The sequence below is a fragment of the Thunnus thynnus genome, chromosome 14 (assembly GCF_963924715.1).
Source record: "Thunnus thynnus chromosome 14, fThuThy2.1, whole genome shotgun sequence".
NCBI classification, from domain to species: Eukaryota; Metazoa; Chordata; class Actinopteri; order Scombriformes; family Scombridae; genus Thunnus; species Thunnus thynnus.
In genome coordinates this window covers 5,164,454-5,184,751 of record NC_089530.1, presented here as the reverse complement: position 1 = coordinate 5,184,751, position 20,298 = coordinate 5,164,454, and the positions used below count along the sequence as shown (strand labels likewise).

Sequence of the window (20,298 nt, the reverse complement as noted above, 5' to 3'; positions counted from 1 at the left end):
CACACAAAACAAACACACAGGACCCAGCAGTGGCACCATGTCAGGACTGACATCTGCTCTCAGAGACACTTTATGGCAACAGTTTACGCTGTGCATGTGTGAAACTGTACAAGTAGCACTCTGCATCCATCTTTATACAGTATGCGTTCATGTGTGTTGGCAGCTCTCTGAACACGTGTCTCTAAGCTTTGCTGTATGTGCTTATGAGATCCTCGTTTTTAAACATAGAGATGAATGACTACTAATGATCCTCATGCTATCATAAAACTCTTTATTGTAGCCAAGACATTCATTTGCTTAAATAAACAAAATGAACAATAACACTGCTTACACAAAGATTATTTATTAATATAGAAGACAGAGTTTTATTGTATACCCATTCCAAAAAAACAATAAACTTGAATATGCAAATGAATTCTTATATTTTGCATAGAGGCTATACAAACACAAAGGCACATATCTCAATAAACAGACCCCAGCAGACTTCAACATACATACGGTACATGTATATAAATCAGCAATATGATGATGTTTGTGCCATTTGTGAAGTTGTAAATAACATCAAGAACATTTTCAATCTAGTGTTTTGTCACTAAGAATTCCCTTCATCTGTTTTAGTTATAAAAAGAGACTTGAAAGCTGGACATTGTTCAGACAAACAAATAAAGAATACAAGGAGATTTAAATATTGTAGATTAATACGAATGTAGTGGAAATAGTATGACCTTGGAAATGTCCAAAATATATCACAAATGCGGGTAAGCTGGGAGCCAAAGTTGAAAATTACTGTTGTAAAATAGTTTAAAATAGTCAAAGGTGTGTATTTCTGTATGTACTGTATTGTTTATATGTTTTACAGTACCGAGTATCACAAGTCAGTTCTTCCATCTATGTATATTTTCGAGCAGCCTCCCTGACACACCCAGCTACTGTGTTTCACTGATAACCTCCGAGCCGACCCAAAACATGACTCAATACGGCAATAAATGGAGTTTGTGCATGATGACTATCCTAAATTTGCCTTCTGAAAGCACACATCAATACACTTACTGTGTGCAGAACAGTTATGCAGCCTCAGCCTGTGACAGAGACATCACTGTCTCACTCTGATAACATGGAGCAGCTTAATGTTTAGCCCAAGATCTACACACACACACACACACACACACACACACACATACACAGGGAAGCAGAGGGATTACAAAGGCACAGAGACCCATATGCTGTCCAAGGATGGAGGCGAGAAAGCTAAATGCGAGGAGAACACAAGGTAATAATGACCTAAGTGAGAATTATGACTGTTAATGGCACTTTTACATTATGTTTAATGACTGCTGAAAGCTGCACTTTGAGGCTTGATGTGGCATTCATTGACAATGCATCCTAATCTCAATTGAAGTCAATGAAGTTATGGAGTTGAATTCAATGCAACTATGGGACCTCTGTTAATTCTATTTTATTTTGAGGAGAAATAATTAATTGACAGAGACAGTCAAGTTGATTTGGCATTCGTAGATGACACTATTTTCTAGTGCAGAGAGAAAACCTGTTGAAGATTTTCCAAGCCTTTAACTTGCTAAGCCGGGCTATTCGCCTAATCCATATTAGAGCACGTACACTATGCTGTGTGGAGAATGGACGAAGGCAACGGTACACACTGGAGGTATTACAATGTAGTAAAAGAAAATCTAGAGGAAAGATCTGCTCTTCCAAATCAAAATAATATTAGTTGTCCAAATGTAATGCAATTTCAAATAAAATTGACTTGATTTGACTTTTAATATATCACATGGAACACTGTGTCTTCTCCAAAAGAGACTAATTTAAGAAGTAAAAGGATTTAAAAGGAACTAAAAGAGAAATTGAAAATTCATTAGTGTATCTATTAAAGACGGGAGAATTTTATGATTGACAGTGTCAAGTAATAAAATTCTCAGAAGAAAATGTGTCGGAAAAAACACTTTCTTTACCCAATTAGCTTTTCTGTGAGAAAATGTGTGTGTGTGTGTGTGTGTATGTGTGTGTGTGTGTGTGTGTGTGTGTGTGTGTGTGTGTGTGTGTGTTCAGTGAGATATGAATTATGGCCAGCTGAGAGACACCCATTCTTTTTTTTCATGCATAACTTTTCAGTGAGATGTATAATATACAATTTCTTTCAAATAGACAAAAATGTACTGATTGTGCCACACTTGTAACTGAAACAGTTTTGTATTTCAATAATTGTCAGTAATTTTACTTTTACTTGAGCATGTTTTAACTTGACATCTATTAAAGAACAGATATTTGGCAACAACAGACATTTCTTCAGACATTTATCATTGTAACTGCTGCACTAAACTTACATTTGAAGTGAAGGTTAAGCAGCTTTAACATGAAATACCTATTGTCCAAATAGAATTAAGTCCCCTTACGTTCATGTTTTTATTCTAAACTACAAATAATCTTTGCGGAAATTATTGGACCTGGGTTGACAGAGAAGTCATTACGGCAAAGTGATGTGTGCATCATGTGTGTCTTTGAGAACATGTCACTTTCACCACATGCCAACACACACAGTAATTCGGCTTCTTTGTGACAGGGACAGATGTTGAAGGTGACGTTCCAGGAGAGCCACATGGGAGCGTCTCCAGTCGTCCTCTCTCCTCTCTGGCTCGTCTCTATGTGTACGCATTGCATGGCTGCCTCTGTGAGGTGGCCTTCACTGCTGTGTGGGACTGGTGCAGCACTCAAGACAGGAGGCTGGCGGGACACAGCAGCCTGTGGGCGCTGCCTATGTATGCCACTGCAATCTACCTCATGGAGAGCCTGAGGGCCTGGCTGCTGGCTCAGCATCACCCACTCCCTCTGCGTCTGACAGCCTACACTGTGTTCATCTACCTATGGGAGTTCAGCTGGGGGGCAGGGCTAACGCTACTGGGGGCATGTCCCTGGGACTACTCAGGTTTTAGGTACAACCTGGGAGGGCTGGTGACTCTGGAGTATGCACTACCCTGGGCTGTGGCTGCCTTTATAGCAGAGCAGTATGTGATCAGGAACACTCTGAGGATAAGACTGCTCAACTGAACTGATATCACTGTGATGTGGAATACTGTGCTTCCAACAACAGCCACAAAGCATTTTATGGACAATGTTTTAGGAATAATATCATTCTTTTGTGAGTTTTTGACATTTTGTTTTTAAAAAATGACCTGTGTGACCTGTCTCATATAAAATTTGACAATTTGTAGTTGAATCTGTGAGTGTTTTTTCTCACGTACTGTAACTGATTGAATGACTGCTTTATGGTAATAGTCTGACATTTTGGGAAATAAAGTAATTTGCTTTCTTTCTAAGAGTTCGATGGGAAAATCAATACTGCTCTCATATCTGTCTGTTAAATATGAAGCTACAGCCAGGAGACTGTTAGCTTAATTTAGCACAAAGCTATAGAAGCAACAGGAAACAGTTAGCATGGATAAAAATCAAAGTATAAAAACAACAATTTGTGGTTTTATAAGTGGGGGTTGTGCTGGACTATTTCTTGGCTGAGCGTAATGATTTCACGAGGTGTCTGATAGTTTCCTGGCAAAGTCTCTGATTCTCTGCCTCCAGGAGGTCGCACCCTGAGAAATAGTTCCAGCATGTAGATTCCTGTAAAATCACAAACTGTCATTTAACATTTCTGTTTGTCTGGTTAATAGCGCACTTTTGCTTTTGTGTATTTTTGAACTTTTGACAGCGCTAACTAGCTGTTTCCTCCCTCTTCAGTCTTTTTGCTAAACTAAGCTAAGCCCACCGCCTCTTCAAACCCCACATTCAACACACAGACATGAGAGTGGCATTGATTTACCCATATAACTCTCAGCAAAAAAGCAAATTAACATATTTCCCTGAACTGACAGACTATTCTTTTAAATATAAGATTGTTTTCATTGGCTTGAACTGTTTTATCACTGAATGCAGAACTGAACTATCAGAACCCGACTTCTGAAAGTGTAAAGAGAGTCATTTTAGGAATCAGAGCCATTTAAGACCACTTTGCAATTAAACATTTAGGTATAAAAAATGTAAAAATATTAACAGGAAAAACATTGACTCCCTTGAGCTCTAGAATAAGTAGCCTAGTTACATTTTAGGTTTTAGTGAGTTTAAGCACGTATGCAAATATCTGACAATGATGAGTGATCCGTGTGTTTCTTGCAGTGGATTTGACCTACATTAAGCCTGCCCCTATGCTTTGTCAACATGTACCCAATACTGGGACACAGTTTTATATTTCAGTGGAAAATCCCTCCTATTGCATCTCACAAATAGGCTCTGAAATCTTGCCCAGGCAGTTATGGGTTTGTCTGGAAAAGGCCCTGAGAATTATGGTGTTGAAATAAAAGAAAACCAAGCTGAACTTGGCATGCTACAAACAGATATCATTTGACAACAAGTTGACTGCTCCCAAAACTTGTTGAAACTTGTGTTTCAAGTAGGATTATTATAAAGCTACAGTACAGTTGTGATTGTGATGCAACTGACATTGATGACATAAGGAAAGTGATAATTCTACACTAAGTTATCCATGAAACACCTGATTAAAGCTTTTATTCAACTTTTACACGTCCAGGGACAATCTATGTACTAAATCACATGAGGCTATATGAGTCGGTTGTGGATAAATGAGCCTGACTCATAAACACTTCAGGGGAAAAACAGGAGAGGTGAAAATCATAAGAATTAAAGGTCATTAACTTTCAAGAAGTGTGTCAAGATAAATGATCACATCACACATTTTTTTATATTTATTCAACAATAAAGATGCTAATATAATAATTATATATTGCAGTGACAAAATTAACTTAAGTAACTACTACAAAGTGCAGTTTGCCGTTTCAATAGGTTCTGGTGTTTATCAATAGGCTCAAAGTTCACTATCATTAACACATCACAGAATCCTTTTACTGAAATGAGGGCATGATTTACAATACTTGCTGTATGGAATGATACGCAATCTACCAGATCCAGATAGTGAGTGTCCTGTTTAGAGTTTGATACTTTGATTTTGTATTTGTGCAGATAGGAGTCCTCCTCCCCACACATTCAGCATACTGTATGTACAGTATGTGAAAGTTCAGGGTCTTTTCCGCTCAGGGTTTTGAACCACAAACAGAGCAACAGTCCCCTCATCTCTCTGCCACTGGTGCCTACAGGAGAAGAAGACATTTCAGATTTTTTAGGGTAAAAATCAGATTCTTGAAATAAGTTTTTACTGCCAAATCACTTCCCTTAAAACTACACCCAAACAGGGATATTTTGGGGTGGAAATTGCTATACCCTTTGTGATTGGAAGCGTTTATTGTTAAAATTGACTTACTGGTTCTGTTCAGGAATGAGTAAACTGTCTCCTGCAGAAAGAGTGAACTCCTTCTCATTCATAGTTACTCTTGATGATCCCTCCTGACAGACAAAGAGAGAAAAGCAGAAGAAGAAAAATGATGTTTAAGAAGAGTTTGGTTAAGTGGAAACAAAGGGTCAGGCATGGATCCATATGTATGGACTGCAGCATCTAAAAGCACTGCTGGGGCAGTATGAGCTAGAGAACAAGCAGCACATTTAGAGGACATACCAGTTGCCAAATCCACACATCACTTTGCCGTAATGACTTCTCTGTCAACCCAGGTCCAAACAGCATCGCCTGTGAGGATCATAAGAAGCAGCATTACCTATAGCACATCAAATCTGCTCCTGTCCTTAATGATAATTCTGCTTCATTTGATAAATTTACAATTAAAACCACTTTAACTCATTTCCCAAAATGCTGTCAAATTTCCTCTTAAATGGATCATAAGAGATCCTGCAAATTCAGGAGGCTTATCTCCACCTGGTTACCTTAGTTACAGTCAAATCAAGCGCACCTGCAGAGCAGCCGCCCCACACTAGACTGATATAACAGCTGACATGAGTTGCTTATTTTACTTGTTTGTTGTGTTTTAATGCTGTTGTTCATCATTTGTGATGTGAAAATGTCAGAGTAATAAAAAACTTGCGTCCTGGTATTAGTTCAGTTATAAAATCCAAACACACAGTGGAGCGTCTCCTGCCAGCTGCCGACAGCGCGTCAGCCAGAGAGTCAATCACACTGGACGGTAGAGGAGGATATGTAGAGACGCTGGTACGCGTCTGTTTAAACAGGAGTTTAGCAGACTTGGCTGCATTTAACATCGGAGCTGAGAGCGTCAGAGCTCGGAGCAGGAAACACAGTCACTCTGTGTCATACTGCTGTCCACTTTCATCATCTCGCACCAGTTCATTTCGAAAGAGCAACAGTCAATGGGGAAACTCCAACACTCAGCTGACTAACCAATGGTTTAACTTCATCACTCACTCAATCACTCACTCACAGACAACCGTGGTTATAGGACTGGTCCATGGCTGGGCCAGCCAAAAACCATATGAGACACAAATTATTATTCCTAGCAGAGTATTTTTTATATATCTTAAAACATGTCTGGAGGAGACCTTTAATGATTTCAGTTTAAAGTGTCAGCATGATGCAGTGCTCTGTATACTGGGTTCACAGTTTTCATATTTCATATTTCCAGGTAAACCTAAGGTCACGGAATGAAATTTGACAGAAGAATATATATGTTTCAATTATTATTATAACAATTTAAAACCGTATTGCTGCCTCTGAAAACACATTTGATAACATGTTTCCTCATACCTCTGTCTCAAACTGAGCTCCAAACATATCGATGGGCCTGCCGCTGGCCAGGAATGGCTTCTGTTTGTTCAGCCAGTCCTTAAAGCAGAAGGGCGACATCACATTCAAGGTGTTCATCTGGAACGGAGGCTCCCTGAAGACTTCATCTGCTCAGCCAAAGACAATTATGAAACTATCTGAAACTTTACAGGGTCCTGGATTAAATAATACAAGAAATCTCATAATAACTCACTTGGGTCAGGTTTTCCTGTTCTGTACTGCTTTGATGCCATGAACCTGCAAGTAAGAAGTCATCCACCAACAAGAAACTGTGTTAAAACAAATAAAGACTGATGGGGAATGTATGTAGCTGTGTATGAAGAGAGAAATGTGTCTTACTCTTTGATTATTGGCACGAGTTGTGTCCCTAGATCCTGACAGTAGAACCATTTCTCAAACAGGATGCTGGTTGTACCGTCCACATAGTACCTGAAAGCACCAACACACTCCAATGTTAAAGCTGGCTTTGAGCCTGTTAAAGACCTGCAACTCTAACATGTATGTCTGTACTCACTCACTGATTAAAAGCATGAATCCTGTGGTTTATCTGGGTAACATGTACTTCTGAGAATATGCAGTCTTTGTATTACACAATTCATGTTTACATGAATTTCCAATTTTCTCTCTAAATCTGTTGTGATTTTCCTGTCACACTGTACATATTTCTAAAAGTTACATTTTGCATATTGTGCACACTTTTTGTTCACGTTGCATTGCATATAGTTGTTTTACAAGGCCCCTGTAGCCTAGGAGAGAGAAGAGAAGAGAAGAGAAGAGAAGAGAAGAGAAGAGAAGAGAAGAGAAGAGAAGAGAAGAGAAGAGAAGAGAAGAGAAGAGAAGAGAAGAGAAGAGAGGGAGGTACAATAGTTAACCTGAGGCAGTCAGTCTCAGTCAGCAGCCGTCTCCTCTCCACCACCAGTCCCACAGTGTTGGCCTGTCTCTGGGGGGAGTGGGGGATCCGAGCTGGCAGCAGGAACATCTAAGAATGGGGAGAAAAAGTTATGAAATGCAGAGTGTCAGAAAGCAACAGTGTGAATGTAACAACGTTCATCATCCAACTTTTACTGACGAAATTGCACCGGAGCATCTTATTCTCATTTACAAAACTCTGCTTAACCATTAAAGTGATGAGGGACAGGTGAATTATCTTGCAACATGTTGTACTGCCACACCGCATGTATGGTAATATATTTTATGTTATATTTTGATGAATTATGCAGAACTACAATCATGTCAAAGAGGGTAAACCAGTATTGGAGTGTATTAAAGCATACAACAGCTCACCTCTCCCTCTTTGATGTGTACATCCTTGTGTTTGCCATTTTCAATCACCTTCAGACACATGTCCCCCTTCAACTGGTAGAACAGCTATTTGAAATAGAGAGAGGGATAGGATAGTGTCAACTAGATCAGATAACAACACATCATTTTAATATCACACATGATTAAAACATATTCAGGGAAGTGCAGTAATTTCTACAACTTTTTGTTACTCAATTGCCACTGTTGCATGTCAGCTGACCACCCTCTATACTTTGACACTAAACTTCAGAATAACTGACAGCAAAGCATGCCAGAAACAACAGGACCCAGGCAAAGCAAATAGCGGTAGCATTGCAACATTGTGCTGGAGTTTACCCTGGTCAGTGGGGGAAGAGTTTAGCTTTAACAGGCAGTCATTATGTGGTGAACTGGAAGTGGGGAGTTATGATATTGTAGGAAATGTAAAACTGTTAAATAAAGCACTGAAGGATAAAATAACAGCCTCAGTTATGCTCAAGTCATTCATATTTTTGTAGTTTAAGCCAAGTTTGCATGTCAGTGGTGGAAGTGAAACTTTATGCAGAATAAATCAGTGCTTCTCTTTTACCTCCTCCCCTTCTTCTATATGGTAATCCTTCCTGGTATTAGGTCCGCCTACAAACATTATGTTCAACTGGGAAAAGTGCCTAAAAGAGAGAAAGACAATCACGTGCTCACTGCATGTCTTCATATAGTCATGTATAATCCATTAGTTGTTCATTTCACTATAAAAAATTGCGCCCTTGTTGTGATTTGCAGAGATTTTCAACCTGAAAACGCACTGCCATTGCTCACATATTAACAATGTAGCTAATATGAAAGTAAAAGTGACTACTCACATGAGCTTGTTGCACACTGGTGGCAGGAAAGCATTCTGATTTTCTGCTATCCAATTTTCCACATTCACCAGAAGAGGACTGTTGCTCATTATTAAAATCTCTTGAGGCTTTGTGCTGCAGTATAAGCCACTCTGACCAGTCAGCTGTGAGTAGTTTAAACAATCTGACTGACGCTGAAAGTCCAAAATGCAGAAGTCAGTGTAAGCTAAGTGGGGAGGAGTTCTGTTTTGTGGACCGGTGAAAGGTTGCCTCCACAGTTACAATCAGTAACAGAGTGTTGTCCTGAAGAGACTCCATTGCAAAAGTCATAAATCCAAGCTGGCAACAGACTCGTTCTCATTAGGATTTCTTGTGGAGAGCCTTCATAGAGGTCTGACAGAAGGATGTAGGTCTTGAGAGTCATCATGCTCAAAGCAACTCCAGTGAGACAACATACGCACACTGGATAAACAAAATGCTGAGAACAGTACTGTAATAGAGGGTTTTTTAAAGAAGGTCACTTATTTTAAACTTGTTTTATTTAACCTATTCAGCCTACTATAAATATTTTTATGTAAATTCTAATTTTTATGATATGTTTGGTTATAAAAACACAGTTGAGAAAAGAGCACATTGACCAATTGTAACAAATTGTCATATTTAGTCTAAAACATGTCCCTTAAATACATACATTAATAATAAGATAGCCTATAGTTATACTGTATGTTGTATATATTTGTTGTCATGTTTAGTGATATAATATAAATCTAATCTGTATTCACATGAGAAATGAAAACGAGAATACCACAATATTTGGGGTTATATTATAGCAGATGTAATTATTTAAAGTGCCCACTAGATGCAGCTGTTTAACCAAAGATCAGATGAAGCAACAAGTCTACCAATTGGGAGGAAGTGTAAATACCGGAACAAGTGACATCTCACTTCAGCTCACGATAGACAACTTGCAAACAGTGTTGGATGGAAAATATATTCACATGACTTCTATTTTTATTTATTACCATGTGACTGACAGCATGTGGCTGCTAACAAGAACAAACAGTGGAGTTAATACCTGCCTTCCATTATTTATACATAGCAGTGGCTTTTATTTGGTGATACATTTATACATTTATTATGTGGGACATTATAACATTACATTGCTCCCAGACGAGCCCCCTTTTGTTACAAACCTGGCTCAGGACTTCCAACAAATGAGACACTAATAAAAGGTGAAAAACGGTATTTATTAAACTAAGTATAAGAACTCATAATGAAATATGGGAATGTTAGGCGTCAGTGGTGTAAAGCATGTGTGGATGAGTGAAGTGTGGGTTGTAGTAAAGGAAAATAACACAAAAGCAAACTAATCTAAAGTGAGGGCCATGTGGAAGGCTCCCTGGCTGCTCAGCAAAAGAGGAACTTGCAAGGACAGCAGCCCTTTTATCTCCTTAAACCACTCCCTCTTCCGCTGCAGACAACTAATTCTGATGGACCTCTTAACACTGGCACTCCTGGAGGACAAACAAAAGGAGAGAACTATAGTGGTAGATAGGAGAGAGATAGAGAGACGTCACAGACATTTATTCATAATTAACAATTCCTGTTTAAATAATGAAAACCTCTGCCTGTTTTACTGTGACTGCTGTCAGTTCAGCTGACAAATTCTGATTCTTCAGTGAATTTATTCTAGGGGTGTACAGTTGGCTGATATTATCCTCTGACAAACGAGAAAATTACATGATTGTATTTTCCCAATATATGAATTACAGATGATCATTGTTGTGGATTTTCGGAGCTGATGCACTGGCAGTTGTCAGTTTGAAGAAGAGAAGACCAAACCAAACTTCGTATGATGATTCTGGGAAAACTTTAATGAAGAACCTTGCAAGGGAGAGCGACTCAAGGGACACCTCCTGTTCGTACGGTGTCCCCAAACTCGTCTGACCCTCACAGTCCAAAACCAGCCTTTAAGCCAATCATAGAAACTAGTTCGTCAGTTCCGAATCATAAACCTATGACCTAAATCTGTATCTTTGGTTTGTCTTGTTGCGTCTGATGATGACCTGCATTCTGGCCTTGGTTCGCCTGTGAGGCTCCTGGTTTATTAAACAACATGTGTTATCTTCTGTTTGAGAGAACAGAAGAGTACAGCTTGACATTCTGTTGTCCTGGTCAGTTATGGAATATCCATAACAATCCCCTCTTATTGATCAAAAGATCAATACAAATTACCAATTTATGACTGGACTGGTGGACTGTAAGGGCACAAACAGAGTAGAAACAACATCCGCACAACAGATAACAATTCTCACACAAAAGTAATACAAGAATCAACAATTGCATTGAACAAAATCAAAAGTAAAATCATCAAAACACATAATCATTTAAACACATAATGCAATAACAATAAAAGCAAACAATCAGTAAATTAGATAAAAAAAACCCCTCTTATGTACCCCTTTAAAACAACTGTCATGTGACCCATGAGTTCTGTCTTCCAACCACCAGGGGCAGTAGTGAGGCAAATCCTCAAAGAAGATCTCCTAGAACACCAAAGCGTTAAAGGAGGTCATTGACAGAGGTCACCAGTCACATGCGCAAACAACCTAAGACAAGACACTTCCTGCCTCTTACTAGATGAAATCCTAGCAACTTAAAGGGGAGTCATACAAACATTTGATTACATCATAACAATAAAACAAATCAATCACAAAGTGAAGTCTTCAACCCATGCACTTTGCGTACAGTAGAGGGCCATCACCATGGAGAGGTTACTAGCACATACGATGCATGGTGATGTGGAATCCATCCTCCTGGAGTGATCCTCTTCATTTTCATCAATTTTCAAACACACATTTCAAAAATAATTAAACATTCAATCACATTAATGAAAAACATATAAGATGACTAGATATTTAAGAGATTAATCATTAACACTACTCTATTTCTACAACTTTTCTCAAACTAAAAATGCATAAGATTAATAATCACATCATTAAAGAATCAAAAAATTATTCTAAGATGTCACCTGTAAATAGAAAATGATATGTTTCTTCAACTTTATGAAGTACAAACAAACATAACTCTATTCAATTTAGCACGGTGTGAGTGATTTATACCAAGAAAGCTTTTAGAAACATTAAACCTACAGATTTTGAGTTTCCTCCTCCTCATCTGAAATGATACCTGGGTGAAAACGCCTCATCCAGTCCTGGAAAGTTTCAAAATCATAATACCTCAAACCTGTGTGATTATGATCTGCAGTGTTTCCAGTGACATGCACCTGGGCTGCTTGGAGTACAGACCCTGTGGTCTTTTTCACTACCAGCTTGATTATCAAACCTACACATGAGCAGAGGAGGATGAAAAGGAAGACAGCAACAGCAAGAGTGGTCAGGAACCTGACCAATCCGGACCCCCATGACCCAAAGACACCTGAAAAATCACCAAGGTTAAAACCATGACTATCATGCAATTCTTTGATACCCAGTGCTGTGTCATGTGCCATGTCCATGACGTCAGCAGTTGCATCAGAGATGTAGGAACAACATTCAGAGCCTATGAGCTTACAAGTTCCTCCTTGAGCCGCTAACAGGAGATCAAGAGCCATGCGATTCTGTAGAGCTACTGTTTTGACTTCCTGCAACTCTTTGTGTTCGGCTAACATAGCTCTGCTTGAGGCATTAAGATGATTTTCTAGGACTTTGGAGAGAGATGAGAGCTCTTGCTGGGACACATACACACCATACCAAGGGAGAAGGAAGCTGGCTACTTTCTGAGTTGATGAGATTTCTCTCTTGTATATGTGTAACGGTGGATACAGTGAAGCTATCTCAGTAGATTCTACTTCTCTGATTAGGGGAATTAAGTACGCCAAATAACAGACACCGCGTGAGTCTTCATACGGCACGCACCGATAGGCCCTGTCACCACAAACTAGATACACTCTCTCAGGCAGTGGGGACTGTTTAAGAGTGACATCTACCACAGTGTTACAGCTACTTTGTCCTAAGTCTTCATGTCCCTTCCCTATCCCTCTGAAACATAAAGAAACATTTTGTAGCTCATGAGTGAAGACAGGGGGAAGATAAGTTGAGCAGTCACGCTGAGGTCTTTGCTCGTTTTGTTGTGGCGCCGAACAGTTGCGTAACTGAATCTTGACTGGCCCTATGGATAAGGTGCCAGCCCATGGTTGCACATAAACTAGAGCTTCAGCCATAGCAGTGGTTGTATATGGTTGGGGAACACACACTTGATTTTCAGAAGGTTTTGAACAGTTAGTTTGAGCTAGAGCAACCTGAACTCTGTACTCAAAGCCTAGTTTCACATATCTTTGTATGTAAATGATGCGGAGAAGAGTGGTGAAATTAAATCCGCTTGGCAGATATTTGTCATTTACCGTTCTTGCAACGTATAGAGCAATATCTGTATTTTGTGATGACTTAACATCCACAGGATATGTTGGAGTATAGCAATCGTCTGCTTCTTCTCTAAATCTTGAAGCAAGATCATTCCAATTGAACATCTCATAATCAGCTTTGGTGAATGGAATTGGATTAGACATTGGAGAATGTATTGAAGCTGGCATATTTTGACATAGCCAACACTTACTGAGATTACGATCACGCGCATAATCAAGCATAAGACTAAGGGCTGAATTTTCTTTTCGCACTACTGGTTGCTGAGCGCTACGCAGTAATTTGTTTTGCACCCTTGGTTCAGATTTAGTTGGAGCAATTGTGTTAGTGGATGCAAAGTAACCACTCCAGGGGTAATCATCATTCTCCATGAACTTACAGCTTACCAGTTCTCCCCCCTTCTCCTGGAAATTTGCACTCCAAGATCTACAATCAGGAGAACCTCTCAGTTGCTGTCTGGTGAAACACCACAATTCCAGAGGTCTGCTTAGTGGTCTAACAAGTGAAAACGTTACCTTCGTCGACGTGGATGAACTCTGCTTCGTCTCAAACAGTGTTTTATCATATGTAGACCACCGCCATCTACCTCGAGAAAAAGTAACTGGATATGCAATATTACAATCATTCATTTTACATCTGTCAATAGGACATTTAAAAACAATAGAATTCACAATTCGTTTAACTCGGGAGAGAGCTGGTAAAATATGTCCATCAGTCTTTTCTGACTCTTTTTCTTCAGACTCTCTCATTGCAGCATTGTCAATGTATCTCACTGTTTTGTCAGGACTTACAGTGTTGTAGAGTCCCAATGGGCTCATTGATTTGTCCGTATGTCCAAGATCTGGCTCTTGGTCTGCATTTTCTGGATCATTCTGCAAAGGGCGCCCCTGTCCATGGGGCACTGGGTTCATGGCACCGACTGTGTCATGAGAAGGAAAGCCTTTCCGCTCTCCTTCGCCTGGAATCAGAGAGACTCCTGTCTCTCTCTCATTTGGACCGACTTGACCTGTCCCCTGCCCGAACCTACTAAACAGGAGAGAAAAAAGGAGTAACCATCCGGTTACCTGCCAGGGCTCTGCTCTCCTCCGCCAGTGGTTGGGGGGGCCAGTCTGCACCTTGTGGCGTGGATCCATTCTGCTCTGCCTTCGACCTTCAGGGCCGTCCTAGTAGTCAGCAGCACCTGGTATGGACCTTTCCACCTAGGAGACAAAGACACTTTTTCCAGAGATTTGATTAATACCAGGTCACCTTCTCGAAAGGAATGAATTGGTTCTTCCGATGGTTTGGGGAGTCTTACAGCCACCTGTAAATGATACTTTCTCAAAATCTCTGTTAGTCTTTTCACATACTCAGTCATGAACTCATCCGTCCAAAGCAGAGTAGCTTTGTGTGGTGTCAGTGGGGGACTTGTCCCTGTGGACATTGGTCTTCCCATCAGCACCTCGTGAGGACTCAGTCCTGTAGTTGCACTTGGTGCACTCCGAATGGAGTACAGCACAATCGGCAGTGCATCAGGCCATTTCAGGCCTGTGGCTAGGACTGTTTTGGTCAATCTGTCTTTGATAGTTGCATTCATTCTCTCAACTTGACCTGAACTCTGTGGATGATAAGGAACATGTAACTGCCACTTAAATCCTAAGATTTCTGACAGTCCCTGAGTGATTTTTGACACAAAAGCTGGACCTCTGTCGCTATCTATTCCCTGCGGCACTCCGTACCTAGGGATTACCTCTTTTAGCAGACACTTTACAACTGTTCTTGCATCTTCTTTTTTCGTTGCAAAAGCTTCTACCCACTTCGAGAACCTGTCGGTTATGACTAGCAAGTATTTGAAGCCTTGTGAGCTTGGCATATGTACAAAATCTATTTGCATATTTACAAAAGGACCTGATGGGGGTTCTAAGTGGTCATGTTTCACTGTGCTATTCTTTTTTCTGGTCTGTTGACATATCATACAACTATCCACAAGTGTTTGTGAAACTTGAGTAATGCCTGGAGCAAACCACTGTGAGCGAATAACATCATTCATCACCCCTCTTCCAACATGCGCTGGACCATGCGTCACACGTGCCAGTACATGAAGGAGAGCTCGAGGGCAAACCGGTCGACCATCAGGGTGGAGCCACAAGCCAGACTCCGCGTCAACTTTACAACCTTTACGCAACCAAAGACTTCGCTCCCTGTCATCAGCGTGATTTTGCATTGTCACGACATCATTAGCGGAAGGAACTGGAATTGGATTGGTAGGTTGTGTGGAGGCACATTGAAGTACCAAAGAGGGAGAGGAAAGTGCCGCTTGTTTGGCTGCAGTGTCAGCCATTGCATTTCCTTGTGAAACAGGATCAGTTCCATTCGTGTGAGCAGCACATTTGATGATTGCAAGCTGAGATGGGCGCAAAATAGCATCTAACAGGTCATTAACCAAAGTGTGATGCTGTAGTGGTTTTCCAGAAGATGACACAAAACCTCTCATCTTCCATAACTGGCCAAAATCATGAGCAGCGCCAAATGCATATCTTGAGTCAGTGTAAATAGTAGCCACCTTACCAGAAGCAAGAATACACGCTCTAGTTAGAGCATACAGTTCTGCTGCTTGAGCAGAGGTACCTGGAGGCAGTGCTTTTGCCTCTACTACCCCCCAATCGTTAACTACTGCATAGCCAGCTAGATGTGTGCTATCAGATGGTCTGCTAGCTGAACCATCAGTGTAAAAAATCAAATCAGAATTGGGTATTGGTGTCTGCAACAAGTCTGGCCTTGGGGATGTACACAGGTCAATAGTTGTGATGCAATCATGCTCATCATCTGTGTCAATCAATGGAAGGAGAGTAGCTGGATTCAATGGAGGTGAGCGTTTTAAAGTGATGTGTGGACTATGAAGAATGATTGCTTCATAGCCTGAACGACGTGCAGCTGTCATGTGTTGGGTAGCAGATGTGTTCAAGATGTGAAGTACTGCATGTGGAACGTGCACAACACAGTCATGAGCCAGTACAATTGGAGAAGATTTCTCAATCATGATGGCAACGGCGGCCACCGCTCTTAAGCAACCTGGCATGCCAAGAACCACAGGGGTTAGTCGAGAGGAGTAGTACGCAACTGGACGGTAATGAGACCCATGTTTTTGCACGAGAATGCCTGTAGCAAAGCCATCTCGTTCATGTACATGCAGATGGAACGGCTGATGATAGTCCGGCAGCCCCAATGCCGGAGCCAAGGTGAGAGCATGTTTCAGGTCCTGAAAAGCTTTGTTCATGTCCTCAGTCCACTGCACCTTGGGAGGAGCTGATTGCAGTGTGGCGTTTCGCAAAACAGAGTCCATAGCAGCATACTCAAAGATCCAATGTCTGCAATAATTCGCCATCCCCAAGAACGAGAGCATTTGTTTCTTGGTTGTGGGAGGAGGCATGTTAACCAGCAGTTTCAACCTCTCCGGTGACAACAGGCGCTGTCCATTTTTCAAAACATGACCCAAGTATGTCACCTCAGACCGACAAAATTGCAGTTTGGCAAGTGATGCTCTATGACCACACTCAGCTAGTCTCTGTAGGAGCAAGATGGAGTCCGTTCGACAAGCTTCCTGTGATGGTGAAGCTATCAGGAGGTCATCTGCATACTGTAGGAGAGTGGAGCCCCCTGGAAAGTGGAGGTCATCCAAGTCCCGTTTCACTGCTGCTGCGTAAACTGTAGGACTCTCGACAAAACCCTGAGGCAAACGCTGCCAGGTGTACTGTTTTCCTTTGAATGTGAATGCAAACAGATACTGGCTATCTGGATGCAACGGGATTGAGAAAAAAGCTGAACTCAAATCAATGACTGTGTAGTGTGTTGAGTTGGATGGTAGTGAAGCTAAAATCGAATTTGTGTCTGGCACAATTGGAGCTGTTGGCACTACAATGCTATTAATAGCTTGCAAATCTTGTACAAAACGCCATTCATCTGGGCGGTTTGCTTTTGGAATGGGTAAAATGGGTGTGTTACATGGGCTTGTTGTTTGAACCAACACACCTTGATCCAGTAAAGACTGAATTACACCTTCAATACCAGCAATTGACTTGTGTGGCAAATTGTATTGCCTGACCATTGGTAGTTTAGCACCAGGTTTGAGTGTGACTTCGTGAGGTGGAGCCGAATTCACAAAACCCACATGGTTTTTATGTTTAGCCCATAAAATAGATGGAACCTCTGAAAGCTCTGATGGAGGCCCATACTGTGTGGGGAGGGGTGGTTGTTGCAAAACAAACCTACTCTGAGGTAGCTGGATGTGCTCAGTTAAAGATAACATGTACAGCTCAAGGCCCAAGTGTGTTATTGTTTGAGTTTGAGGAGTCTGCGCAGCTCCTCTCAATGCCTGGCACTGTGCCACCATGCTTTCAAGCTGTTGTGGGTCACAGCCAGGAGAGACAGCTACAGTGATGTATGGAAATGAATCTTTATCATTAACCAATTTGCGCTGTGCGTCAGATAACCGAATTGGAATTGCACATCCCTGTGGACCAACAAACAAACATTGTTCACACTCCAACCCCTCTTGTGTATTCAAAAACACATCAGCTAATTGTTTGTACACCTCTGGGGGGTTAAATGCTGCTGTACAGTGACACTGTAGTACAGGCCTCATGGCAGACATCTGTGTTGCACATGCTGGTGAAATTTGAGCAATTTTTTGAATGCTAGATACTGTGAAACTGGAAGCCATGTTAAAATCAGTCAATGACCAACAATACAAACAATCAGCAATAGTTTTCAAAAACTGAAATGCATGAGCAGCCTTCACATCAGGTAGGCTTAAAAACAATCCATCAGGTGTGCATTGAATGGTGGCATGTAGCTTGCAAAGTAAATCTCGTCCCATGAGATTAATTGGACTTTTCTCAGAAATCAGGAAAGAATGTTGCACATCTGAACCTTCAACAGTTATTTTAGCTCTCTGTGATAGTGGCTCAACAACAGGAACGCCGGAAACACCCACGGTGGTGACAAAATTAGGTGTTGGTGTACATACATGCTCATCAGCTTTAACAGTGGAAATTGTGGCCCCACTATCTACCATAATGTCAACTCTACTACCATTTACTTCAACAGGCATTATTGGATCTTCTGAAGGATCTTTTGAAAGTCGAATTACAGCTGCTTGAATGGGAAATGTTTTTTCTGATCCTGCCCCTCTATGGCCTCCCTATGCTTGATTGTAATATTGTCCATGATTCACATTATCAACATGTGGAGGAGGTGGTAGTGGTTGTTGTTGTTGTTGTGGTAAAGCAAGGGGGGCTGTTTGTTGGAAATTCCTTGTTTGGTGATCCTGGAATGGGTAATTTTGCTTGTTCTGACGACGACCACTTCTACACTCATTAGCCCAATGTCCCGCTTTCCCACATTTGTGACACTTTCCCGGTTTTCGCTTGTTATTGTTTTTGAAATGCTGTTGTCCACCCCCCTGTCGCGCATGCTGTAACATTTGTTTTGGGAAGGAGGCAGATTTGTCTTCAGCAAAAACTTCACACCTATCTAGCGCCATCATTTTGTTTACCGTTGCTTTCCAGTCTTTGGTTTGCCAATCGGTGACAGACAATTTGTATGCAGCTGCAACATTTGGTTTTAGATTTTGCACAAAGGTTGTAACAACAAAATATTAATTTCCTTCTCGTCCTATTCCTGCATTGCTATCCCAAGTACGTGTAAATCTGTTAACAAACTCAGGTACAGTTTCATATGCATCTTGGACACAGTGAATTACTTTATTAAAGTCAGTGCGCTGTCGTGCACATTTTCTTATTGCTGTTTTTGCTTCTTCATTTAACCAGTCAATCATGGTTCTATGAGGAGGCCACTGGCCATCCTCTGTCCGAGCAGGGAAAAGAAATTCACCTTTGCACAAATCCCACTCCGTTCTGTATGAGCCAGCAAGTAATTGTTCAACATCAGGTATCAGACAGTTATACACAGAGCATACATATCTTAACCATCCCCAGTATTCATCTGGGTTTGTGGTCGGATTGGGGGCATTTTGTGTCATTCCAACTATCTCAGCAGGAGTCCATGGTTTGCAGACAGCTGTGTTGCCAACCATGATTTTTGGAGCATTTATTGAGGTGGATGTAATGTTTAGAGGGGGCTCTAAAATGTTAGTTTTCGATCTTGTATGTCTTTCCAGATGTGAATGTGTCATTCTAGTTGTACCTCGTCTCTGAGTTTTGCTACTTGCAGTGTGGGGTCGTCTCTGTGTCATCTTTGGCCTGACTGCAGGTTCGCTCTCCCTTGCAAGGGAGAGCGACTCAAGGGACACCTCCTGTTCGTACGGTGTCCCCAAACTCGTCTGACCCTCACAGTCCAAAACCAGCCTTTAAGCCAATCATAGAAACTAGTTCGTCAGTTCCGAATCATAAACCTATGACCTAAATCTGTATCTTTGGTTTGTCTTGTATCCATAACAATTGGTTCCCATATGGTCTAGCGGTTAGGATTCCTGGTTTTCACCCAGGCGGCCCGGGTTCGACTCCCGGTATGGGAACCAATTGTTATGGATATTCCATAACTGACCAGGACAACAGAATGTCAAGCTGTACTCTTCTGTTCTCTCAAACAGAAGATAACACATGTTGTTTAATAAACCAGGAGCCTCACAGGCGAACCAAGGCCAGAATGCAGGTCATCATCAGACGCAACAAGACAAACCAAAGATACAGATTTAGGTCATAGGTTTATGATTCGGAACTGACGAACTAGTTTCTATGATTGGCTTAAAGGCTGGTTTTGGACTGTGAGGGTCAGACGAGTTTGGGGACACCGTACGAACAGGAGGTGTCCCTTGAGTCGCTCTCCCTTGCAAGGTTCTTCATTAAAGTTTTCCCAGAATCATCATACGAAGTTTGGTTTGGTCTTCTCTTCTTCAAACTGACAACTGCCAGTGCATCAGCTCCGAAAATCCACAACAATCATTATATACTTTGGATACTGTGGAGCCAACACATAAGCTCCAGTTCTTCTGTGACAGAATTAACTCCACAAGTAGGATATACTAAGG

The 20,298-nt window shown here is 41.1% G+C and overlaps 2 protein-coding genes, 1 long non-coding RNA gene and 1 other non-coding gene across 5 annotated transcripts; 2 read left to right on the top strand and 2 right to left on the bottom strand.

The window, feature by feature from the left end:
* The first annotated feature begins 1,038 nt into the window (after nt 1–1,038).
* Nucleotides 1,039–3,338, top strand: LOC137196653 (transmembrane protein 229B-like). Its single transcript, XM_067609415.1, has 2 exons — nt 1,039–1,270; nt 2,579–3,338. Exons 1-2 carry the CDS (start codon nt 1,234–1,236, stop codon nt 3,061–3,063), a joined length of 522 nt encoding a protein of 173 aa, XP_067465516.1. The 5' UTR covers nt 1,039–1,233; the 3' UTR covers nt 3,064–3,338.
* A 1,621-nt stretch (nt 3,339–4,959) lies between these two features.
* Nucleotides 4,960–9,076, bottom strand: haao (3-hydroxyanthranilate 3,4-dioxygenase). Its single transcript, XM_067609416.1, has 10 exons — nt 8,872–9,076; nt 8,601–8,679; nt 8,015–8,098; nt 7,603–7,709; nt 7,070–7,159; nt 6,924–6,967; nt 6,692–6,837; nt 5,594–5,662; nt 5,342–5,424; nt 4,960–5,171 (listed from the first exon to the last, which is right to left on the bottom strand). Exons 1-10 carry the CDS (start codon nt 8,958–8,960, stop codon nt 5,099–5,101), a joined length of 864 nt encoding a protein of 287 aa, XP_067465517.1. The 5' UTR covers nt 8,961–9,076; the 3' UTR covers nt 4,960–5,098.
* Nucleotides 9,077–10,703: 1,627 nt separating this feature from the next.
* On the bottom strand, nt 10,704–18,426 carry LOC137196652 (uncharacterized). 2 transcript variants are annotated; one of them, XR_010931288.1, is made up of 2 exons: nt 13,787–18,426; nt 10,704–13,697 (listed from the first exon to the last, which is right to left on the bottom strand). It is a non-coding gene; the product is annotated as an uncharacterized lncRNA (long non-coding RNA). The 2 variants fall into 2 exon arrangements; XR_010931289.1 differs by having other exon boundaries at nt 10,704–12,288.
* A 1,287-nt stretch (nt 18,427–19,713) lies between these two features.
* trnae-uuc (transfer RNA glutamic acid (anticodon UUC)) lies at nt 19,714–19,785 on the top strand. Its single transcript has one exon. It is a non-coding gene; the product is annotated as a tRNA-Glu (tRNA).
* The last annotated feature ends 513 nt before the right edge of the window (nt 19,786–20,298 follow it).